Source organism: Epinephelus moara, chromosome 24 (assembly GCF_006386435.1).
Source record: "Epinephelus moara isolate mb chromosome 24, YSFRI_EMoa_1.0, whole genome shotgun sequence".
NCBI lineage: Eukaryota > Metazoa > Chordata > Actinopteri > Perciformes > Serranidae > Epinephelus > Epinephelus moara.
In genome coordinates, this window is record NC_065529.1 from 28,805,893 (window position 1) to 28,828,001 (window position 22,109).

The 22,109-nt window shown below is 39.8% G+C and overlaps 1 protein-coding gene across 2 annotated transcripts in view; it reads right to left on the reverse strand.

Moving 5' to 3' along the window:
• ca16b (carbonic anhydrase XVI b) overlaps nucleotides 1-22,109 on the reverse strand; it is a 137,643-nt gene that overhangs the window by 103,736 nt on the left and 11,798 nt on the right. For both annotated transcript variants that reach the window (XM_050038083.1, XM_050038084.1), the window contains exon 2: nucleotides 3,475-3,579. In XM_050038083.1, coding sequence (XP_049894040.1) covers nucleotides 3,475-3,579 — 105 coding nt within the window. The remainder of the gene's footprint in view (nucleotides 1-3,474; nucleotides 3,580-22,109) is intronic.

Consider the following 22,109-nt stretch of genomic DNA (forward strand, 5'->3'; position numbering starts at 1 on the left):
TCTTGCACTAGTACCTTCTAGCTTCAGGCTAACTCTACTGTGTGCATTTCTTTTACACTCACTTGCACAGAGCAAATGCCCTTAATAACCATTTAGCTGCTAAGGCACGCTTGTCTGTCCCCCATTCACAGCCTTAGACACTAATTACCTTTCCAAAGCAATGGACATTTCTGTGTTCCCTCAATGCTTCCCTTTTTCTCAGTACAACCAGCCAGCTGCCTTCACTGGTAGGAATTAGTGCTCAGCACGGGCCTGAAATGAATGTCCAAAATCAAGCCATGTCAGCCAGTTCCCTAACCCGATGTTTGGTAATTGGGAGGAGATAGGATCTCTTAATGTTTGAGCTTTTCACATAGAGAGTGTGGACGAGCCTGCCTCTCGCTCAGCATTCAGACAACTCAGCACACCAACACAAAGCTGAATGTTTGCCCACAACAGTTGCAGAATATTAGCAAGTATTGAAACAGCCTGCATCTCCGACTGTTTACATAAATATACATAACAATCTGTCAAAAAATAAAAAGACACACGGCGCTAGAATTTAACTGAGCAAAGAAATGTGCCAGGTCTAAATCGAGTCTGATGTCTCGATTAGAAAACAAAGCACACACCGCCGTGAAGAAGATCAGAGGCCTGTGCTACAAGGCAGGATTTGGGGTTAGCAAGGTAACATCAGGGTTAACCCTGGTTTCTGTACTACGAGGCTGGTTCACTTTTCGCAGGGAAAAAATCACTGTAGTAACTCACACTGCACAGCTAAACTAAGAGGATCAAATCACTGACGAATCAGATCGCTGGAAAAAAGGAGTATATATATTTTTATAGGTCAGCAGAATCAATTTAATGTTCCAGGCTTTCTTTTTTCTACTCTAGTTTTATAGCAGAGCTTCTCACAAACAAAAACACAGTCTACAAAACTGAACACATAATGGTGGTTTTAGCTGCATTTTAATTATGCAAAGTTTATTTTATCCCTGGAGTGATAGCTGACAGTGTGGCTGATTTCACACTTTGATTCCATCACTACAGCTCAAAGCAACATGTGACACCTGTGTGATGAACTGAAAACAAAAACACAAGACTGTCTTTTATTAGAAAAATAATCCAAACGCTGTTAATTGTCTCCCGTGATTATAAATGCAAAAGTGCTTTACTTTGGTAGCAGAAACAGTCTGGGAATAAGTGTTTTTATTTGACATATTCAGAGTAATTTCTTTATCATTCTCTTCATCACATCACTCTATACTTTAGTCATATAATAATAACTATACCTACTTTTAACATTTGGAAATGATTTATTTTGAGTTTCTTCTTATTCTGTTGTAAGATTATAGGCTATCATTTACATTTCACTGCGATGACTTTTTGCTGTCCCCAAAACAGAATTACCGACAGGTAATTAGTCTCACCGTTTCATCTCATATCACATGAAGTGCTGCGTTCATGGTTCTGATTATGCTGTTCATAATTAACCACCCCGCCTCTTTCTCATGATAGAAAAACAGTTGACTGAGCTATTTGATAACTAGCTCTGTGTTACTGGTAATCCAGGAGGCCAATGTTAGGGCTAGTGAAACAGGAAAACTAAAAGATATCCTGGGAATGTTGAACTTGCTTTATCCTAACCTAAATCAGAGATCTGCACGTAAGGGCAGCTACGATGCAAGGAGTGCAATGAAGATGGATAGAAGTATGATGCACCTATGGTTTCCCACAGGGTTTCATAGCAGTGGTGGGACATCAACCACCAATATTATGAAAAAAATTCATATGCTTTTATGAAAAATAAATAAATAAATGTTAACATAAACCTTTCGCTGTTTGCACTCTTCTCCTGTTTGCACTTCCTCGCCTAAAACCATGGGAACAGCGGTGCCAAAGACAAAATATTCCATCAGTATAATAATTTTCAGAGCTATGATTCACTCCGAGAGCAGAGGGACCGAGTCAGTTATTTGCTAGGGGGTGTTTTTGGACCTTGGAACCTGTAAATATAATTTTACTGACTGCTCCTCCCTTCCTGAGCTCTTCCAGTGAGGTGCCCTCGATCAAAGCACATAACCCCTATTTCCCACCAGAGCTGCTCTATGGCCGACTGAGGGCTGTGTTTGCACTGTGTGAATGTGTATAGTTGAATGTGAAGCAGCGCTCCTAAAGAAAACTGATGTGTGCTTATCGGAACTGTTCTGTGCCACCCCCCCAAAAAAAAACGCATATCGTGGTCTGCATACGCCTGCATAAACATGTAAGACAGCATCATACTATTTAACACAGAGGGAGTTATAATGCAGGAAGAGCCTCTGTGGTATCTAAATATTCAATACATAAGTGGGTGGATACAAAACTTGCATGTTGGATGCCTTTAGAGTGTCAGACTGAAGATATAAAAATAATAATTGCTGTATAAACTGTGTATACAAAATGCCTCTCACAGTTACCTATTAAGAAACAACATTTTCATATTTCTTCTGCTAATTTGCTAAATGTTTTTCGTAGACATCAAAAAAAAAAATTCTAAAGCTTATAACTCAGCCACTGCCACTTAAAGACCTCAGTGTTTACACATCAATTTGCCGTTTTTCACTTGAAAAGCACACCTCAACTTTAGAAACACACATAGGCAAACACATACTCTGAGAATATTTACAAGCATAAAAAAGGTACATAATGAATCATCCATTAGAGCGTACATCTGACTGTTCACTCTGGGTTGCCACATTCGTCTGTCTTTCCAGTTTGTTAAGGTAGAAGGCTGAGAGATTAGAGGAGGAGAGCCTAAATTCACACTTGCATTAAAAGCACGCATATTATTAATAACAGAGGCAGGAATTAAAACAACTAATCTAGCTCGACTGTCACAGCCGGGCCTGATGTATTTCTGATACAATATACATCACTGCAAATGGAGGTCGGCTTGAAGACAGCTGCCAAGTGCACAACTAAATGCGACATGCTAGAGGTCAAAGTCACCCTTTATGCTGTGTGTCTGACTTTCATATTTGTACCCATCACTTGTTGAAGAATATTAGTTCACGGCCAATTGCTTTTATTAAATTACTTGCGCATGAATTGATCGTCACGCATTTCAGTCCACACAAATTGTCTGTCTGATTCAGACCTGATAACAAATAAGTACATTTTAATCAACTTTAATCATTTGCTGTTAATTACAGTAGGCTACAATGGCCTGAACATCAACTCACTTTGCCATTTGTCAGTGTTTTCTTCTCCCCAGCGCATTAGTTTAATTAGAGTTATTAGGAGCAATGAAAACATACAGTACAGGTATACTATTATATAAATGCTAATTAAAGCCTTCTGGCTACAGCAGTGTGTGCAAAATAGGGGTTTCTGGCAAAATGGTAGAGAAAAATAGGAAAAATGATGGGCAAGATAGAGTCGAGGTTAACAAGTCAAAGAAATGCATTTCCCCTCCTACTGGAGGCTTTGGTCAGAGAACAAATGAGAGCTCACCTGAATAGGACCAGTAGGGGTCACCGGCTGCCCTCCTCTCCCTCATTACGCCTGTGCTCCCTTGGTGCCCGTCTCCAGCATGGTGAGGTTGGCCACCCAGTGCAACTGTGGGAGGCAGACACAGAGGTGACAAAATCCACAGGGGAAGAAAAGTTTCATTTACAGCCTGAATAAATACTTATTCGACAATCTATTAAAAGAGAAAATGTACACTGCTGATGTTGAAAGTTGGCAACACAGTGAGAGATTTAGACAGAAAATACTAAAAAATGATCACAAAATCCAGCAATTTAATGTAAATGCAGAGAGACGTGTGCACTCAATGCAGCTTTGCAAAATGTGAGAATGGGAGGGTTGGGGTGATGGATGGGTGTGTACTGTGTCCAGCTTTGACACCGCACACTGGGGTTCATCCCCTATCTCCTGGAGCTTAGCAATAACTCAATATTATCTCTTGTCAACTTTCAGCAGGATTGTGATGATGTCAAAATACTGCAGTTTACAAAAGTCTGCACTAAAAAAGTACAATATGCAGGATTTGTCTAAAAAGACAAAGTATACAGAATCATGCACAGTAATCCCTCTCGCCTTCTACATATGTGACCCACTAGAAGTGTGTGGCGGTGAATTTATCTGCAGAGACTCTGCCCTCTGTCTGTATGTTCTTCTTATTTCGCTGCGTTCGGGACGTTCCAGGGCACAGCGCTCAGATGAGGTCAGGACTTCATAAAAAGGCAGGGACCAGGTACCAGACCATAAGCAGATGCATTCAAGAGAAAGCTATGAAAATGTCGGACATAGCACAGAATATCCTCCTGAGACCTGCACTTTTGTTTGGTATGCATTTGATTTTCTCCTAGCTATTTGGGATTAGTAGGACCTGATTGGTGCCAAAAACTAAACATTGTCAACAATAATTAAGTCCTCAAACGAGACGATAATAAATCAAACTAGTAATTTCTTATTAACAGCGTCTTAGCTTGTTACCATTGCTAAAATTGGTAAAGTTTGTACGGCATATCAATCTACAAGCATTTTCATCATAAATAAACAAGTTCCGACCATTAACTTTAATCAGGTTTTGTACCGTGTCCACTTTTGTGGCTGCAGACTGACTTGGCAGATTGGGCTGCCATCTTCTTTTTACATGGATTAGTGCAGTGTGATCTTACTACCACTAGATGGTGTCCACAAATTAGGACAGCAGGTCTAAATTGAGCAGAAGGAAGTATAGACAGTTTCAAACTGGACAACATAAACATTCTAAATGGGTCCCTTTGTATTTCCTGTTTGAATGTATGTTAATGCAGAAGCTGACAGGAAGTAAACAGGGACCAAAGTTGTTGCCCTAGCAACAGAATAGCAATGAAATGGTCCAAAAGGTCCAGTAAATCCAAAATGTGATGTCCTCAAATGACAACACAGGGTTTCAGGAGGATACAGAAAATCTAGGGTTTGCTTTCATTTTCACTGGCGATACGGTTTACAAACACTAACCCACAATTCCTGCATAGTATACCTTTAACCATACTGTAGTTGTCATGTAAGGAATAATATAGAAAAAAGGCACCGAATTGAAAACCATCATTGAAAATTTAAACACATCTTTCCAGAAAAAAAATCAAATCAAATTTTTCATCCAAGATCAATAAGCTGTAAATACAACAATAATTTCAAAAATCAAATACGCTCAAAATTGTAGATTACAGCTTAAGTGCCTCTATACTTCAGTTTAATAGAAATATTCTGTCAAAGTGCCTCAAATCTCCTCCCAAATTGCAGCTGTTGCAGCTACTCTGAGGACAGACTGTAACCCCCAGTGCTGACAGCGACTGAAACATACTTTAACAAGGATAACATTTACCCGGTATGTTGGCCTGGCTATCATGACAAATTTCGCTTCCCTGAACTTCCTAGTCCCCCAACTGAACCAGTGAAGGAGCAGCAGCTGTGACAATGTGCAACCCCCCCCCACCCCCCCACCCCCCACCCCCAAAAAAAAGGAAAAAGTCCCTTGCTTTCAGCCCAGGTGCCATCATTTGACACAATGCCTTAATGGGTGGTAATGATCATCACCATCGGGGATCTGCAGAAAACAAGAGGAGCTTCTCCTTCAGGCCGTATGATGCTTCTTGCTCTCTTACAGCTACAATCAATCAAATTCTTTTACAGCAGCAGCCAGTCGGGAGAGGAAAAAAAAATAGAATAGACTGGGAGGTCAATATGTTTGCTATAGCCTATATGTATTGATATAATAATGCCACAAAGGCTTCCCTGCCAAGCTCCTATGTGGAGACGTCACTCAGTAAAATACAGACAGCCTATGTTACCAGGAGCGCAGACAATCAGTCGCATGTCCTCTGGCCACAAATGTCTCTCGAGCTTCTTACGGCAAATTGCCCGAAAGACATCAAACATTGTCAACAGAATTACAGCGAATGCTAGAGGCACAAATTGTCCTTAAGCATACACACTCCCTAGTCCCAGCCTTGCAATAATCAAACTCATTGGGGGAAATGTGCTCCGCAACGGATGCAGCCTGTGCCAGTGGAGAAGAAAATGTCGAGCTGAAGCCATTGTCAATCAGGTGCTCGAGCAAAACAAGAGTGTTTTGTGTTGCTTCGAGCAGTCAAAACCCACTGTGGCATTCAAAACCCGGAGATGTATTGGCTAATATTGGTTGCCTGTTGCTAGAAGGATGCAAACAATTGGGTGGGCAGATTGTTTCTGTGTAAAAAGCGAATGGCAGGAAAAACTAAAACAAAAGCAGAGATGACAATCTGCCAGATGCAAAATGGAAGCAGAAATCACTGCTCGCTGCAAAACACTTTTTGAATCCATTTAGATAATCCATCTTGTATCACTGTTGTTTTTCTGATTTTGTTTTTGTACAACTGGTTACAAATTGTACTCAGTACTGTTCACCATTTTAAAATGGTTGCCTTAAACAAATATGTCGATTGGCATGACAGTTAATCTCACATCGAACATGCACCAAAACTAACACAGCACCAGTCTCTTTGTGTGTGTCTCAGCATCTGTTCATTCTTGGACAACACTAGCAAAATAGCTATACTAGCAAGAATCACAATTTCAGCTCCATAGTACAAATAATATTCACAGTAAAACCTCAATTAAAAGTCTAGTCCCATTTATAAGCCTGGTTCCTTTTACTAGCCCGATGTGGCTACACATTTTGACAAATAAAGGCCTGTCTCAATTACAAGCCTGGTCTGGTTTTGTTATAGAAGTTGGATGTATAAAACCAGGTTGTTGGCTACCCACTTGAGCTTACTGAACTTGATTTTACTGAAACCATGAGCACCAAAAACTAATTCATTCAGATTTACTGGCATAGTAAACAAAAGAGACGAAAAAAAAAGTGGTGACTCACTACCACTGAAGCGGTCATCAAGTTAGAATATGTATCCGTTCCTTGATAACCCAGTAAGTTATTCATATTCCTTTGGTCAGTAAGGGTCCACTGATCAAAAGAATCAAAAGAGTTTTCATAAAAATGAATACAAGTTGCAAATATCAATATATATTAACAGGATAAAGTAGTGTTGTGTCGGTATGCCAGGTGCTGTAATCCTTGGCTGCCATATGACAAGTATCGTACCTCTCTCCGTATGATGCACCGTCTATTGGAGCTAAATCAAATGATTTGAAAATATGTTATTCGAAGCCTAATTTTTGTACAAGTAATATTCATATTGGTTTAAAAAGACTATTTAATAGTAGGCTATTTCCTGTCGTTGCTGAGCAACAGTTTTGTGTGAAAGGAATTAAAGCCCTGTCTCAGTGATTTCAGCAAATAATAGTTAGTAGTATATATATATTCCAGGAATGCATCGCACATTGGTATCAGCCAATATTCACCTTGTCGACTGCCGTCAGCTATCAGCAAAGATGATGCCATTCACTGCCAGTCTTCTATTGTTTCACGTCAATTTTGCTAAATGCTAAAAATCAGGACTCGAGATTAATGGCTTCCCGTCATCCAGGGGACAACAGAAAACGTGTTTAGGACAAACAGACATCTTTCCCTGGACGCGTCAGGAGGAAAGGACGCAGTAAACTCACTATCGACGATAACTGATAATGTTACATTGTGAACAACATATCTGGAGGAGAGCTAGTTAGTGTTAGCTGTTAGCAGCTGGTGGCGAGAAATAACTGCTAACAGAGGTTGCCTTAAGTTACATTATAATGCGTTCAAGCTCTTTTCAGTAAAAATGAATGTTAGGTGAAGGTTACTTATAACATTCTAATGATGTGTTCAAATGTAGTTTCTGGCAAGAAACTTGAATAAATAGAGTTGTTAGAAGGAGAAATTTGTTGATGCTTTGACAGCATTATAGAATACATACTAGAGAGGGAGTTATTTATATTACATACAGTAAAAAAGGCTTTTGAAGCAGCTGTTTTTTAAAATGTTTTTCATGTGAAAGAAGGCAATGTTAAAGGTCACTATAAATATGCATAATTGAATTCGTGCTCATGTTAAGATAGTGTAATGAGGGACTGAATTACTTCAAAACAGTTCAGTTTGTTTTTATAATGAAGATTTCTTTGTCTCCCTGGCACAAAACAAAATCTGTATCTGCTCTCATCCAAATTGTTATTTTAAACACTGGTACTGGTGCAGAATTTCACAATCAGTGCATCCCCGTACATGACATAAATTTATCCACCAAGACAGAAACAGATTATGCTTATTTTAAGGATTTCCCACAGGATTATCATTTTGAAGTCTCCGTTTACATTACACATTTGACAGGAGAGTTCCCTTCTCTTATTGTATGAGCACATGCGATGTGACATTGCATGACGATGTAACCATGACAACTAGTGTACAGTATAGCACACTTGTTAGCAGTCTCACGAGGTTAAATGTAACTTCGCAGGAACAACAGCAGAACTCCCTGGACTCCTGAAGCTAAACCACCTTAAGATAGTGGATTGTAGTTGGCTTCATCAGCATCTGCACACATCAAATACAAACACACACTCACACACACATCTCCAGCCACTTAAGACAAGCTCAGCTCTTACTAATAGTTGCATCATTACTGAGGATTAATTAAACTAAGCACTACATCAAGCCAAGTCTTTCCCAGCACTTAAAGTCGGCGCATTACTGTCTCCAAAAATGGTCTCCACTATGGTGTAAGCCACTCACACAGTGTTTTCCAAATCAAATTCACTGCTTGGAGGGAGGTCACGCAGGCTAAATGGGTGAAGTCATAAATGGCTGCTTTGTTATCATTAAACGTATCAATTCACTAAGGGGAAAACAGGGGTTAACATAAAGTGTGAAACAGAGATGGAGGGCGTCTCTGTGGCAGAGACTTGGAGCATATTTGAAGGCAGGTTGTGAAACAGGAGGGCTGCACCGTCTTTGATCAGAGAGCATAGGAGACAGCACCATGTCAACAGTTTACTCTCATCCATGTCAGCCGTCCCCTGTGGGCAAAGGATTAAAGCCACAGCATCTCTGATAGAGCAGAGCAGACAACACAGTCGGAGCTGGGCCTGAAGGAGACTGAGGAGAGCTGCACAGCGCTCACACAACATTCATAAATCTTAAATCCAGAAAACACAAGTGAATGGCAATTATGTAGGTTAACCGGTAGTTTAAATGAGATGCTCTACACAGAGTTTGGCCTAAAAAGGTATTTTTGCATTTAGACGTCATGAAAACCTGATTTTTACATCCGAGTGTGTTCTTAGGAAGCACAGAGGAAATAAAAAAGGCTTCACAAACACCTACAGAATAACACCTTGTACAATGTCTAGGCACACAAAATCATTTTCCTTTTTTCATTGCCCTGAGGGCGGTTAAATCATCTACACCACCATTAAGCCCTGCTATTTGTTCCATAATATCACACTCAACAACAAGCCAAGAACCCCTGAGAGCCCTTGAAAAACAGCAGCCTAACAACAACCACAGGAGCGTTTAACTTCCATTAGTCATTGGGGGCCAGAGTTAAAATATCAATCTTATCACCAATGTTAGCATCAGGTACGGGAAGGACGGTCGGGGCTGGCCCGTCCATGTCACCAGGAGGATTATTTGGGGATAAGCTATCAAATGCATCCTAAGTTACAATGTCCATGTGATTTACATTACACATCATAGGCTGTTGTTAAGGTGTTTTAAGCAGCAATTCTTCCCAAGACTCATGCAGCTAAAAGCTCACAATAACAATGGATGCTAGATTTTTCTGTTTGCTACAGACTGTGTAACCACTTAATAAAGTCAATACTAGGTTCATTAACCATGGGACCCAAATACAACTAATAAATAGAAATATATTCACATTACTCTCCTAATTGTGGGTACCACTTTTGAAGAAAATGCATGCATGCACAAAAACGCAAAATTAAATCCCTTATTCCTTCCAACCAAACAGTGTACGTGCTGAGCCACTTATTAATACACAGAAACAGAGTCGAATGAGATAAACATTTGATTCCATGTCAAGAAAAGACGCCTCGAACAGCACAGTGAAAGTGCATCATATGTTAACAGCTGTCTGATGGCTTATATAAGCTGAAAATAGAAAATGGAACACTAGAAATAAAACACTCGGTCCAAAAATAGAACACAAGGCCTGTTTTTTTTTTTTTTAATGATATCTAGTCATTCTTATTTTGAATAGCAAAGCCACATGTTCTGGGGACAGTCAGATGTGCAGATCTCAGGCTCTTCTGCTGCCACCAGAGATGGCTATGGTGTGGTGCCAGTTGCTTATTCATTACATATAATACACAAATAAATGAAGAATATTAAGGCTCATACACATGGAGTCATCAAATAATCTATTATTTTTACCCGTCCTTAATGACAGGGTTTAAAGGATGACGCTATCCGTAATCTGTATTTTGTTATTACCAACAAATCCCATGAAAACCCACAATTCATTAGTCTGTCTCTCACACTTTAAACCTTTCCCTACTGAAGACAGAATTTTTTAAAAATCAGGTCACAAATATATACTTTCATTTAAAAAAAATAACTGTACAGCACTTTAGTTCGTAGCAAAACATTACTCAACAGGAGTAAACAGTATATTTGTTGGAGTATTTTCAGCCGCTTGTGTGCAAGTGAGTAATTACTGAAGCAGGATGGTGTTTGTGGGATTGCCTCAAAATAAACTACAGCACCCGTGTTAATGATAATGAAGGAAAATGTCGCAGAGGAACAATAGTGTGGCTCATTGATGTTTTTTTATGCGTTTTTGGATATGGCACAGAGGAATAGGCTATATCAGGCTTTGGCAACTCCAGACAATACTTGCAGGATCAATTCATTTAAGAAAAATAATTGAAAAGCAACAGACGTATGCTTTAAAGGCAACAGGTAACCAGGTAACCATACTCCTCCGTTGTGTTCAACTGTATTTCATACACATCTTTAACACCTCTTTAACCTCATGCTTGGAACACCACGTGGCATGCAGCACTGGTGTTACTCTGTGTTGTAAAAAGCCATTATCACCGAGAAAAGCTCCGTTTATTTAAGCTCGATAATCAGGGGAAAGTCAACTGAGCACACTTGCGCTCTTTCAGTGATATATAAAGTGTCCTGACACTACTTCACTAGTCAACCAGGCGCTCAAAAAAAGACTCGGCAACACTGACTTCCCAAAAGAGAATGCGCATTAAATGTTTCACCAAAATGTGTCTTTGAAAAACGTCAATACTTTCACGACACATCAGTGCGCGTTATCTGTCACACTCTCTCCCAGCGTTGGCCTGCTTTACATTCACACAGCTACATATAATAGAGACACTTTGACAGTGATAACTGAGGGAGAGGGAGGCACAGCTCATTCACGTCACCCATCCCCATTTTCTCAGCTCGTCCTTTAATTAGAGGAGAGAGAAGGCATATCATTAAATTTACTAATTAGACAAACTACAGTCTTAACAACTTTTACATTATTCTGTCTGAATTTGTACTAAACAGAAGTGAGCTGTGTTTTTCGCAGGCATCACGAGTGTGTAAAGGGCAGGCTCTTGATGCAAAATTGCTATGTGTATCAGGAACAAAATGTGCATACTGAGGGAGACAGCTGCTGTTTGTACGGTCTCATCTGCAATGCATGGTGTCTGTCAAATGTGAGAACATCTGCTTGGCTTTCTGTTTTGGTGAATTACTAACATGTATTTATGACAAACACACCTACATTTCAGATGTGCTCATTTTATTTCAAATGCCAATCACCTGACTCAGCCCCTCCTAGCGCGGAGGTTTACATGGCTACCAGTACGAGTCACGCTGGTGAAACTAGGCTGGGGATGGAGTGTAGAAATGGGGTAAGTGGAGCTTGATCTCGAGAGTGCATGTGTTTCTCATTCCTCGGGAAGTGGGCGATGTGGCTAGATATCCCCGGAAGTGTTTGAGTCACACCAAGGACCTCGGGAACATGAGAACTGCCAAGATCAGCCAAAGATATGGAACAGAGGGAGCCAAGCCTTAGGGCTAAAACATCAAGCTCAAAAATAATAAAACAACAAGTCAAATCCCAATGCAGATATTTAGGCCTACACAGCTAAAAGCAAACAAGCAGTTTCAGCAAAGAGGACATCAGCACCCTTGGGCCAAAGAAATGCAGCCATATTAAGTGAAGTTAAGCCCATTAGTCGAGTTAAAATTGTTCCTTGAGTAACTCACTAAAAAAAAATAACACTAAAATGAAAAATTCCCAAAACTAATTTCAAGATTTCCCTTGGCGCCTTGCCTTAATTTTTTTTTCTTATTTGCGTGTATGAGCATGTCTGTGTGCATGTCAAGGCCTGTCTGGCTTCTTTGGTCATCATGATAATTGACAGGAAGTGCAACTGCACATTCAACTGAGCTGAGCCTTTTTTTTTTTTTTTTTTCCAATGTCATGCAGGGTGCTGAAAACCCAAAAATACAAAGTGAGATATAGAGACAAGTAGAAATAGTGAAGTGACAGAAACTCAAAACCAACTTTTAAACAAGTCCAAAATACTGTCAAACACACACACACACACACACACACACACACTCTCTCTCTCACAGACACACACACACACACACACACACACACACACTCTTAAAGGCATTGTGTGCATTACAGCCTTGGACCTCCTCCCAAACAGAAAACATTTTTTGTTTGTGTTTCACTGGGGAACTCAAACAACAAAGCAAGCAGAATAGCAGGAAGGTCAAAGGAGGCATATTCAACTTTCTCATTATTGCTCTGCAGTCTTTTCTCTAAACATTTCTGAAAAGAACGTTAACATGCACCCTAATCTTACCCTTCTATTTCAAATATGACAATAACCTGAATTTGTTATGGGTCAAGTAAACAGCATATTCCTTTTGGATATTCTGAAGTGGCCTTATTCTCAATTAAGTATTTTCTGATTAAAACAAGCTGATATTATTCAGGTATTAGTAGCAATCTTTCGGCATGTATACAACACATTCATAATATGCATCTAAATCGGGGGTTTTCCTGCAGTTTATGACACATGGTCTCCTTCCTGTTTACAGTCAGCTCTGTGTGTTGTCATGGATGTGTTGTACACAAACCAAGTAGCCAATGGTCTGCAAGGCTGGTGTAGAGATGAACGCCCAAAAGAAAAGCTCACATTTCTGGTCGGAGGGAGAAACACACTTACGTTTAAACAAAATGCGAGAAAACTATGCACAAATATCACAACGCTGACCTTTTCAAAAAGGTGGCTGAGGGAATGAAAGAGAAAGGCTGTGCTTGGACGGGTGAACATCTTTGAGTAAGTCATGTTTTGACGCAATAAGTTAAATGGCATGAGCGGCTCCAGATGTTCTACCTTTCCATATTTTAATGGAATAAACTGGTAGTTCCCAACTGGTGAGTCAGGGTCCAAAAGTGTAATGCGGGACCATTCTCGATGGACCGCAAGTGACTCACAAGCATGTCAAATTTGTAAAAAAACAAACAAACCACACTTTATTTTTAAGTACAATGAATTTCCAGCACAGTGCTTTTATTTTGAAGTGCCGTTTCCTGCTGTAGAGTAGGTGACAATCGGACAGCTACTTGACAGAGACAGTAAACTAGCTCAACGACATGACCAAACACAAGTATGATGCTGAATGTATTAAACTGTAGGACCTCGAACTAATGACTAAGGAGAAATCTGGAACCCGAGGCTGGACCAGTTGGGAACCACTGAGATACATGACATGTTTATTTGCAACCTATACAAAGGTGTAGAATATTGTCCTTTTTGGAATAAAGGCAAAAACCTTTATTTTATGCATGTAATCGTAGTTAGCATGAGCAAATCCTAATGTGTTACACAACTCTCAACCCACTGTTAGGTCACACACATTTCCTGCAGTTTCCCTTCCTCTTAAAAAATGTATATTAGGAGGATTAATATTGCCTGTGATATAATACTACAAATATGAGAGGTGATGTGGCTTGAGCGGTGCCATGTGTCACGTGCCTGTTCTCCAACCTTATCCTATTACAGGCATAAGGAAGAACCACAGACCAGCAAGCGTCACACTTTTACAGAGCATGTGGGTGAAAAGGTCTAGATAAAAGTCTACAGTGTATTCAGCCTTCCTTAAAAAAAGGAAAGCAAAAACTATAAAACATCCTGGCATTTATTCTCTATTCACAAGGAGCTGGTAAAGAACTATTGTTCTATTGTCTGACCAAAACTGACTCTTGAATTAAAACTGCATGGCTTCCTGTGGAGGAGTCAATGTTTAACAAAGCCACTCATATACAGGCTGAACACAATAGATGGATACACCCCAGATATGGCGAAATTATAAAGTAAATCTGAATTGCGTGGATGTGCTGTTGAGTGTGCTTCTCGGGCAAACGCTGGTACAGTAAAGTAAGTGCATTAAATAGCTGCCGCGCTCGCTGATTGAGTGCATCAGGGGCCTCTGATGAAAACCATTAACAAGATTAAACAAATTCAGGGCTAGTGACCTCTTTACTAGACCAGCTAAAGCTTGTTCCCTTCCCGGACTACAATAAACAATCCTCAAACGTGTCTCCCCACACAGTGGCAGGACCGTACATAACGCCGCTGACAATGTCAAGAAAATTTACTGTGTAAAGTGAGGTTTTCAATTTTCAATATGTGGCAATTGGATCGCTTAAGTGCCAAGAGCTTATGAGGTCATTCCTGAGGACACGGTGTGCAGCCCTGCATGAATTGTCTAGTTATTGATTCTGAAATAAACTCAGCTGCCTCCGGTGGATACATTACACTCCTCACGCATTACTGGTGTTCATGAATGGCGACGGTTGATTACTGGCAATGTAAATGGGTCCATCTGACTCAACAGGTAGAGCGTGACACCGATACTGCCGGGCCTGTGATTTGATCTCTGGACACCCGGGCTGAAAATGTATGCTGTTGTAGCTACAGTTAAGTGATTTCAGTTGTAAACTACTGCTATAACAGGGCTGCAAATTCAAGAAAATATGTGGACTCAAATACCTGTGGAAATGTGAAAACATCAGAGGAAAACAGAAAAACATCTGCCCGGTACTGATGAAAAAGCTCACTGGCCAAATGACTCAATGTTAGCCATAAATAATACCACTGCACTAGGACTTTGCATGCATCACTTCCAAACAGGCTCTTCATACCAGCCTGGGGCCATACAAGCAGTCAGACCTCCTCCCTTCCTCTTTAAATGCTTTTTGATGTTGGATTCTAATCAATACTTGAAGGCTGGATTTAGAAACGATAAATAAAACCACGAAGAGGAATGCACTCAATACCTCTTTAGCAGCCTCACTAGTATGTAATGCTTACTGTACGCGGTTCATTATTTCTTTCTCAAGAACTCTACAAGGCCCAGGATGTACATGCAATTATGCTCGAGAAATGAGAGATGCAAACATTGTAGAAAAAAAAAAAAAACACACATGGACCTGCTTTGAGCAGAGGTGAAAAAAAAAAAAAAAACATCATCTGAGCTTCTTGTTATACAATGAATAATAAAAATGTTACATATGACTGCTATACTTTTAATTAAATTCAAATTAAATCTAAATTTCTGTAGCACACTAAGTTGGAATTCTTCCTTCGTAGGTCATGCACATGGAGTTGTGAATATTCCTAGGTTTCATGATGTATTCCTTACTGACTGTCATGTTTTAATATCATATCACTGCCCAAAAATAGCATGCTAAAGTGTAATTGTGAGTTTGAGAAAATCTAATAATTTCTTTTTCACACCAAGACATCGTCAGTCTCCTGTAGCTACCCTCATCCCCATTGTTTTTGATGACTAAAATTACACTTTGTTTCCAACTGTTCAAACTGATTAATTTGCTTCTGAATTGAATCAAGATGTGTTAAAAACACACACCCTTATAATCACCAGTGGTAGTGCATTTAGACAAGTTAGAGGGTCTCAGATTCTGTTTCTCTGTGCGTGTCTCTCTCCTTAACGTGATTGTAGGTGTGACATTTCTTTCTCATTCAACAGTTTTAAATACAGAGTTTCATAGCTGTGGTCCAAACAATAAGAACATGCTCCTGCTGATTTACTTTAGAGGTACTGAGCAGGAAGAAATCTATTGGCATGTCACGATAAGATGGCCGCTAATTAGCCAAAAGGGATTACAAGACTATTATGGTAACCATCATCTATGCCAACATATAACTCATGACAAATGAGGACATCTGCTCAGGCCACAGCTCCTCCAAATTCACACACTTGTTTGGCCTTGCTTTCATACATGGCTGCCTGCTGGTTGTCTGTTAAGATATGCAAGTGTGTCCCATTCGGGTCGATCGGCAGTAGACTCTATCAGTAGACAACCATACGATTTCACATCAAACGTATTGTAGCCACCTTGGCCTCAATTTCGTCACCTACGTACAGACAAAAATGTATGGTTAATCATCATCTAAGTGGAACAGAAGGAGTCCTTGCTTGTCTGTCCTTCGATTTTCTCGACAACTGTTCATCCGATCACACTTGGCAGGTGTATTGCTAAGGACCCAAGGAAGCGCAGTGTCGAGTGCGAGCTATTGAGATCAATGGGACATATTTATCTTTACATACACACTGTGTAGTGTATTGAGAAGGCATACCTTATAACTGTTACAACGCCAAACAGCATGCTGGGTGCAGCTTGTTCTCCGTCACTCACTACAGTACATCCAAGAACAAATGAAGAAAGAGAAACTGAGAGACCGGAAATGTTCCACTGTACAAACTCAAACATTTCAAGCATCAGCGATTGAACTTATGGAACATCCGTTACTTTTCCCGAAAATAGTCTGGTCCCAAATTGCTAGTAAATTGCGTGTATACTCGGCCAGGGGACGCAACTTTGTCATGGCAGGTGCATTGGTCAGGATCCAAGGAAGTGTGGTGTCAAGTGTGAAGTTGTTTGGATGAGCGATTCTCAAGAAAGCTGCCAACAGCGATAGGCCATGCAGTTGGCCCATAACAGCCACATTTTGAGAGGGGCACTGCGCTGGTTTGATCAGAGAGTAAACAAATGCTGAAGCAGGCTACTTGTTTGAGACTTCTGGTGATGATTCTAATCAAGCAGCAACACGACAGCTGAGTGGTGATGCCGGTGTGCGAGTGCATTAGGCCTTAAAATACAGGACTAAATACAAATAAAATCCAATAGGGAAAAGTTTGTGGTGATTTTGAAAATATTTGTGGCATTAGGAGACATCGTGAAGTGTGTTGAGCTCGATTATCATCACAGTCAAACATGGTGGTTGCTACTGGTTTGTCCCTCTCTCAGCTCTACCAAGGCTCTCCTTTGGGCAAATTTGGGAACTAGGGTTGGAAATGAACTTTATAGTCTACCTGCTACTGTGGCTGCTGGATTCCAAAATCTATCGGCTAATCAACAGATAACCATTGTTTTTTGTTGTTTTTCTAATGTCTGGTGAGTGAAACCATTCTAGCAACCACTTGCAAATTCTACTACTTGGCTGGCGCTAATGTCCAACCCTGTAGGGAACCAGAGACTGTTATGTTTACAGTACACCAGAGTTGGAACAATCAGTTGATTAAGCAATTAGTCCATTAACAGAAAATTAATCTGCAACTATTTTGAGAATCCATCATCCAACATCCATCAAAATGCTGGACTGTCTTTGTGTCCAGCTTCCAACATGTTTTTTTATTTAATAAATCTGAATATCTTTGCAAGTTAGACTGTTACAAAACAAGCAATATGAGGATGTCACCTTGGGCTCTGGGAAATCCTGACACATCTCACTATTTTTTGACAGCTTATAGACTCCCAAATCCAGGTTTTAAAACCTTTCCTAAAAAAACTTATGGTTTATGTAACAAATGCTATGGCTGTGTTTTTCTCCAGTCTGTGATTCTAATGCAAGGTATTTTTTCATTTTAACATTAATTAAATTCAAGTCATATTCAATTGCCTTTAAGATGCCAGAGCTGTCTTCATGATCTTGGAAAAGCACCACTTTTTTATCTCGGGTATGAAAAAAAGATTAGCAACAGAAGTTGTTTTATCAGGTATTAAAAGATCACAGAGATATTCACACTGCCCCCTCAAATATGAGTCCCTGATATTCAGTCGATACCTTGCTACGTTCTACATTTATTGATTTTAATTGAAAGAACATTCTTTAATTCCCTAGAAAACACAGATATGATTTATCATTAGCAGCAACAGAAAGTAATTTACTGCCATTTGTGTTAATCTGCTCATCTATTAGTTTTACTCTGGGCTATGAAAACAAGCACGGCTATCTACCACAGATCATGCATCGGCACTGTTATGGAAACACTATTTTCCCATGCACCGGTCATGAGCAAATGCCCTCTTATCTTTTTACAGTGTAGTTCATGTGGGTCTGCCCGACCTGACGACAGGCTAATTGATCATAACACAGTAATGATGAGCCTATTATGGCACTCTCCAAATGACAGACACACTGGAATAAGTCTATGAATCCCGACCTTTAAAATGGGACATTTACTCTATATTTCTGAGATTCCTTCGATCACAAATCTAGGGCTGCAACTATCAATTAATCTGCTAATTAGTTTCCTCGCTTTGCCTATAAAATATCGGAAAATGCTGGAAAACGCTTGTTACAATTATCCACAGTTCAAGGAGATGTCTTCAAATGTCTTATTCATTTCAACCAACTGTCTAAAACTCAAAGATGCTCAGTTTATTATGAGAGCAGCCATCAAATCCTGACGTTTGAGGAGCCTGGAGCCAGGGAATTTTGCCATTTTTGTTGGGAAAAAAAAGGAACTAAAGGGATTATTTGATGATCAAAATAGTTGCAGATTAATAATAATATTCTGTCAATCTGCTTGTTGCTGCTCTACACATATCAGTTATATCTAGGGCTGCTTGATTATGACAAATCATAATCAAGATTATTTTGGTTAAAATTGAGATCACGACTATTAAACATGATTTTTCAATGATGTTGGACTTGACTGAATAAAGGAAAAATGTCCTTTTAACAGTGGATTTTCTTGAACTTTAAATATAATTCAACTAAAAAAGAGGAAAATGTAATATGATGATAAATACACACCAATGGAACAGCCATTGGGAGCAATTTGGGGTTCAGTATCTTGCTAAAGGATACTGTGACATGTGGACCACAAGGGGAGAGGATCGCACCGCTGATCTTCCAATTGGTAGACGACCCGCTCTACCTGTCAGCCACAGCCTCCCTCAAAGAGAGGGTCTGAAAAGTCGTGAAATCCGACAAGAATTAGTATGCTGTCAACACTAAGTTCACCACTGTAAACAAAAGGGGAGTGCTGGATTTAGAACACAAGACAACATGAGAGCATCACTGTGAAATGTAATGCGACGCAATAAACATTTTACTTCAATGATCTTGTTTTTATAATCATTGGAAACCAAAATCTTGATTGAAAAATTAATCGCCCAACCCTAGTGATATCTAATGCTACCTTTAGACATGTGGTAGTGCTAAGATGAATGTCCTTAATACTGCCCTCTGAATCCTCTTAACTGAATAAAACATACTTTAATCTATCTATTGACAGGACGATTATAATATTCATAGGCTTAAATACAGGATAAAACTGAAAACTGAAAGCAACCACTTCCATATTTATCAAGATGGCACTTACTAATGCCATTTGTGTCACTGAGCCTACTCAAAGCATTTCATCCTAAACATTACAGCAACACAGATGATTGTCTTGAGATCTGTGAGGCTGTTAAAGCAGAGTGGTTGCTAGCTCCCACCTTCCTCACATCGGCTGCTATGTGTTGGGACGGATGATCTCTGGAATCCCTGAGTGATTAGTGGTTACCTGGGGATAGGTCTCCTCTGCAGTAGTAAACACTTGTGTTGTGGGGTTTAGATTAGGAGTGACAATAACATACAGCAGCTGTCACACCTTCAGCTCGCACCAGAGTCTGACAGATAAAGCAGACACGTGGGACTCCGTACGACAGCGCAGTTAAAATAACTCGTGAATCAACCCGAAGGTGATTTAATTTGTTTTTTTTACACGTTCAACAAATGAAACTGTTGACTGTGTTGTAATAGAAATCCTTTTCACAGTCTAATAAAGACGAGAGTTGTCTTTTTTGAGCAAGCGTTAAACAACGTCTTTCTGAAATATGAAAATGTCAAAGTAAAAGGCCATGGTATTCAAATCCCAAGTTAATTAGGGTTCCACTACCAGGAGGGTTTGAATGTTTGTGTTGAAGAACAGAAGCATTTGCATTCCCCAAAGGGGAGCATGTCAACAGGATCGATAGGGTAGTCTCAAAACTCCTGTTCTGCCTCCAAAAACTATCCAACTCAGCACATCTTCTCCCTTGGAAGCCTCTGAAACCAACCAACACCAAATTTTCACACTCGCTGCCTCTGTCATTTTTACAATACCACATATTCCTCCCATAAAATTTGTGAAACAGTTAAACATCTGCAGGTAGGCTTTCAGATACAATATATAAAGCACATGTAACACCACCTAAAATGCTTTGCCGTCTTTTTAATAACATGGTTAAATACCAATGACCCCCTTCCATTGTTGTTTTAGAGCTTTCTCTGGAAATAGAGAAAGCTCCCAAGGAGACAGTCGAAGTGTGTGAGAGAAACAAACAGAACATCAATCTCATTCGAAACCCAAAGGAAAGAGCCTGGGGACTGATCTCTCAGGGTGTTAACTTAGGGAGGGGGGGGGGGGGATGCTTTCGACAAGGAATTAATGAAGTGGGTTTGGCACTGGAGTGGAAGAGTGGATATCAACAGTGTTAAACTCCGCTATTCTCTATTTACCACTTATGTCATATTGTCATGATGAATGACCCATAATAAGATAGTATCCTATTATCAAGCCTGATATGTGGTGAACTGCACAATTCCAGCCTGTAATCCCAAAATAAACAATACATCATCAAACTATGATGCGATATGTCAAAGCAACCTGCTTATCATACTTCCTCGATAAAGAGGGCATTTAAATTCAAAGTGCCCACATTTTTCTATGCTTCAGTGGGTTTTTTAAGCCTTCGACTGCCTTATTTTCTACTGCATCTCTAATTTTGGTAATTGGAAGCTTTTTAATTATCGCAGCTAAATCTAACACCCACTTGGAAACATGGCAACATTTTAAGAAGAAATCTTTTGGGTATTTGGCTGTCGGGTAGCGACAGCTGTTTTCCATCCTCAACAACAGACAGACTTCCTACAGCCTAAACTTTTAAAAAAGGTGTAGGTTGATTATACAGCTATTTAGCTATATTTTGTCTGCTCTCTTAACAAACAACACGTGTTCTGAAAAGTTATCTTAAATCAGGGCTGGGCAATTTGAAGAAAATCAAATAAAATAGATTTTTGACAAATGATCATCAGTAATGAGGATATAATGAGAAGATGAGATCTAGTATAGTAGCCCCATTTGAATTAGTTCTGTAAATTGATGGAAATAGCCAAACTGGAGATTACAGAGCCAAAACGTCTCATTATAACAGCAGCTCAAGCCTAAAATGACCTATTTTTGTAAGGTAGCATTTCAAATCATACTTCTGCCCGCAACTAAAATTTTTCCTGGTCGTTGTTTAGGGCCTTTAGTCGACTAGTCGCCTGCATGTTTACCATATTAATTTGATTAGTAAATTATATATTTTGGGCGGGGCAACACAACGGTTTGAGTTCAAGGTCTGAGAAAGAATAGTATCAGTAACATTACAGAGAAATACAACCTATACAAATGAACCTTCATTAATATAGGCCTATATTTTATCTACAAGTGCACGTCACACACTGAGCTAGCCGCCTGTTAATGACGCTGTCTGCAAGGCCATAACGATTGTGCTAAGTGGCTAATGGGCATGTAGCTACTTACATGTTTCAGATGATGCGTCATGTTTGTAATCATGAATGTTTCGATGAGGGTTCGTCCTTCACCTTCTCAAAATGATTAGGGATGCACCGAATATTCGGTAACCGAATATATTCGGCCGAATATTGCAAAAAAACACACATTCGGTATTCGGTGGAATAAGTTAAAAGCAAGGCCGAATAATAGCGGCGTTTTGATAACGCAATTAAACGGCGTGCCGTGACGGGCGGAATAAAATGTCGGCAGTGTGGCGATCCGTCCGTCA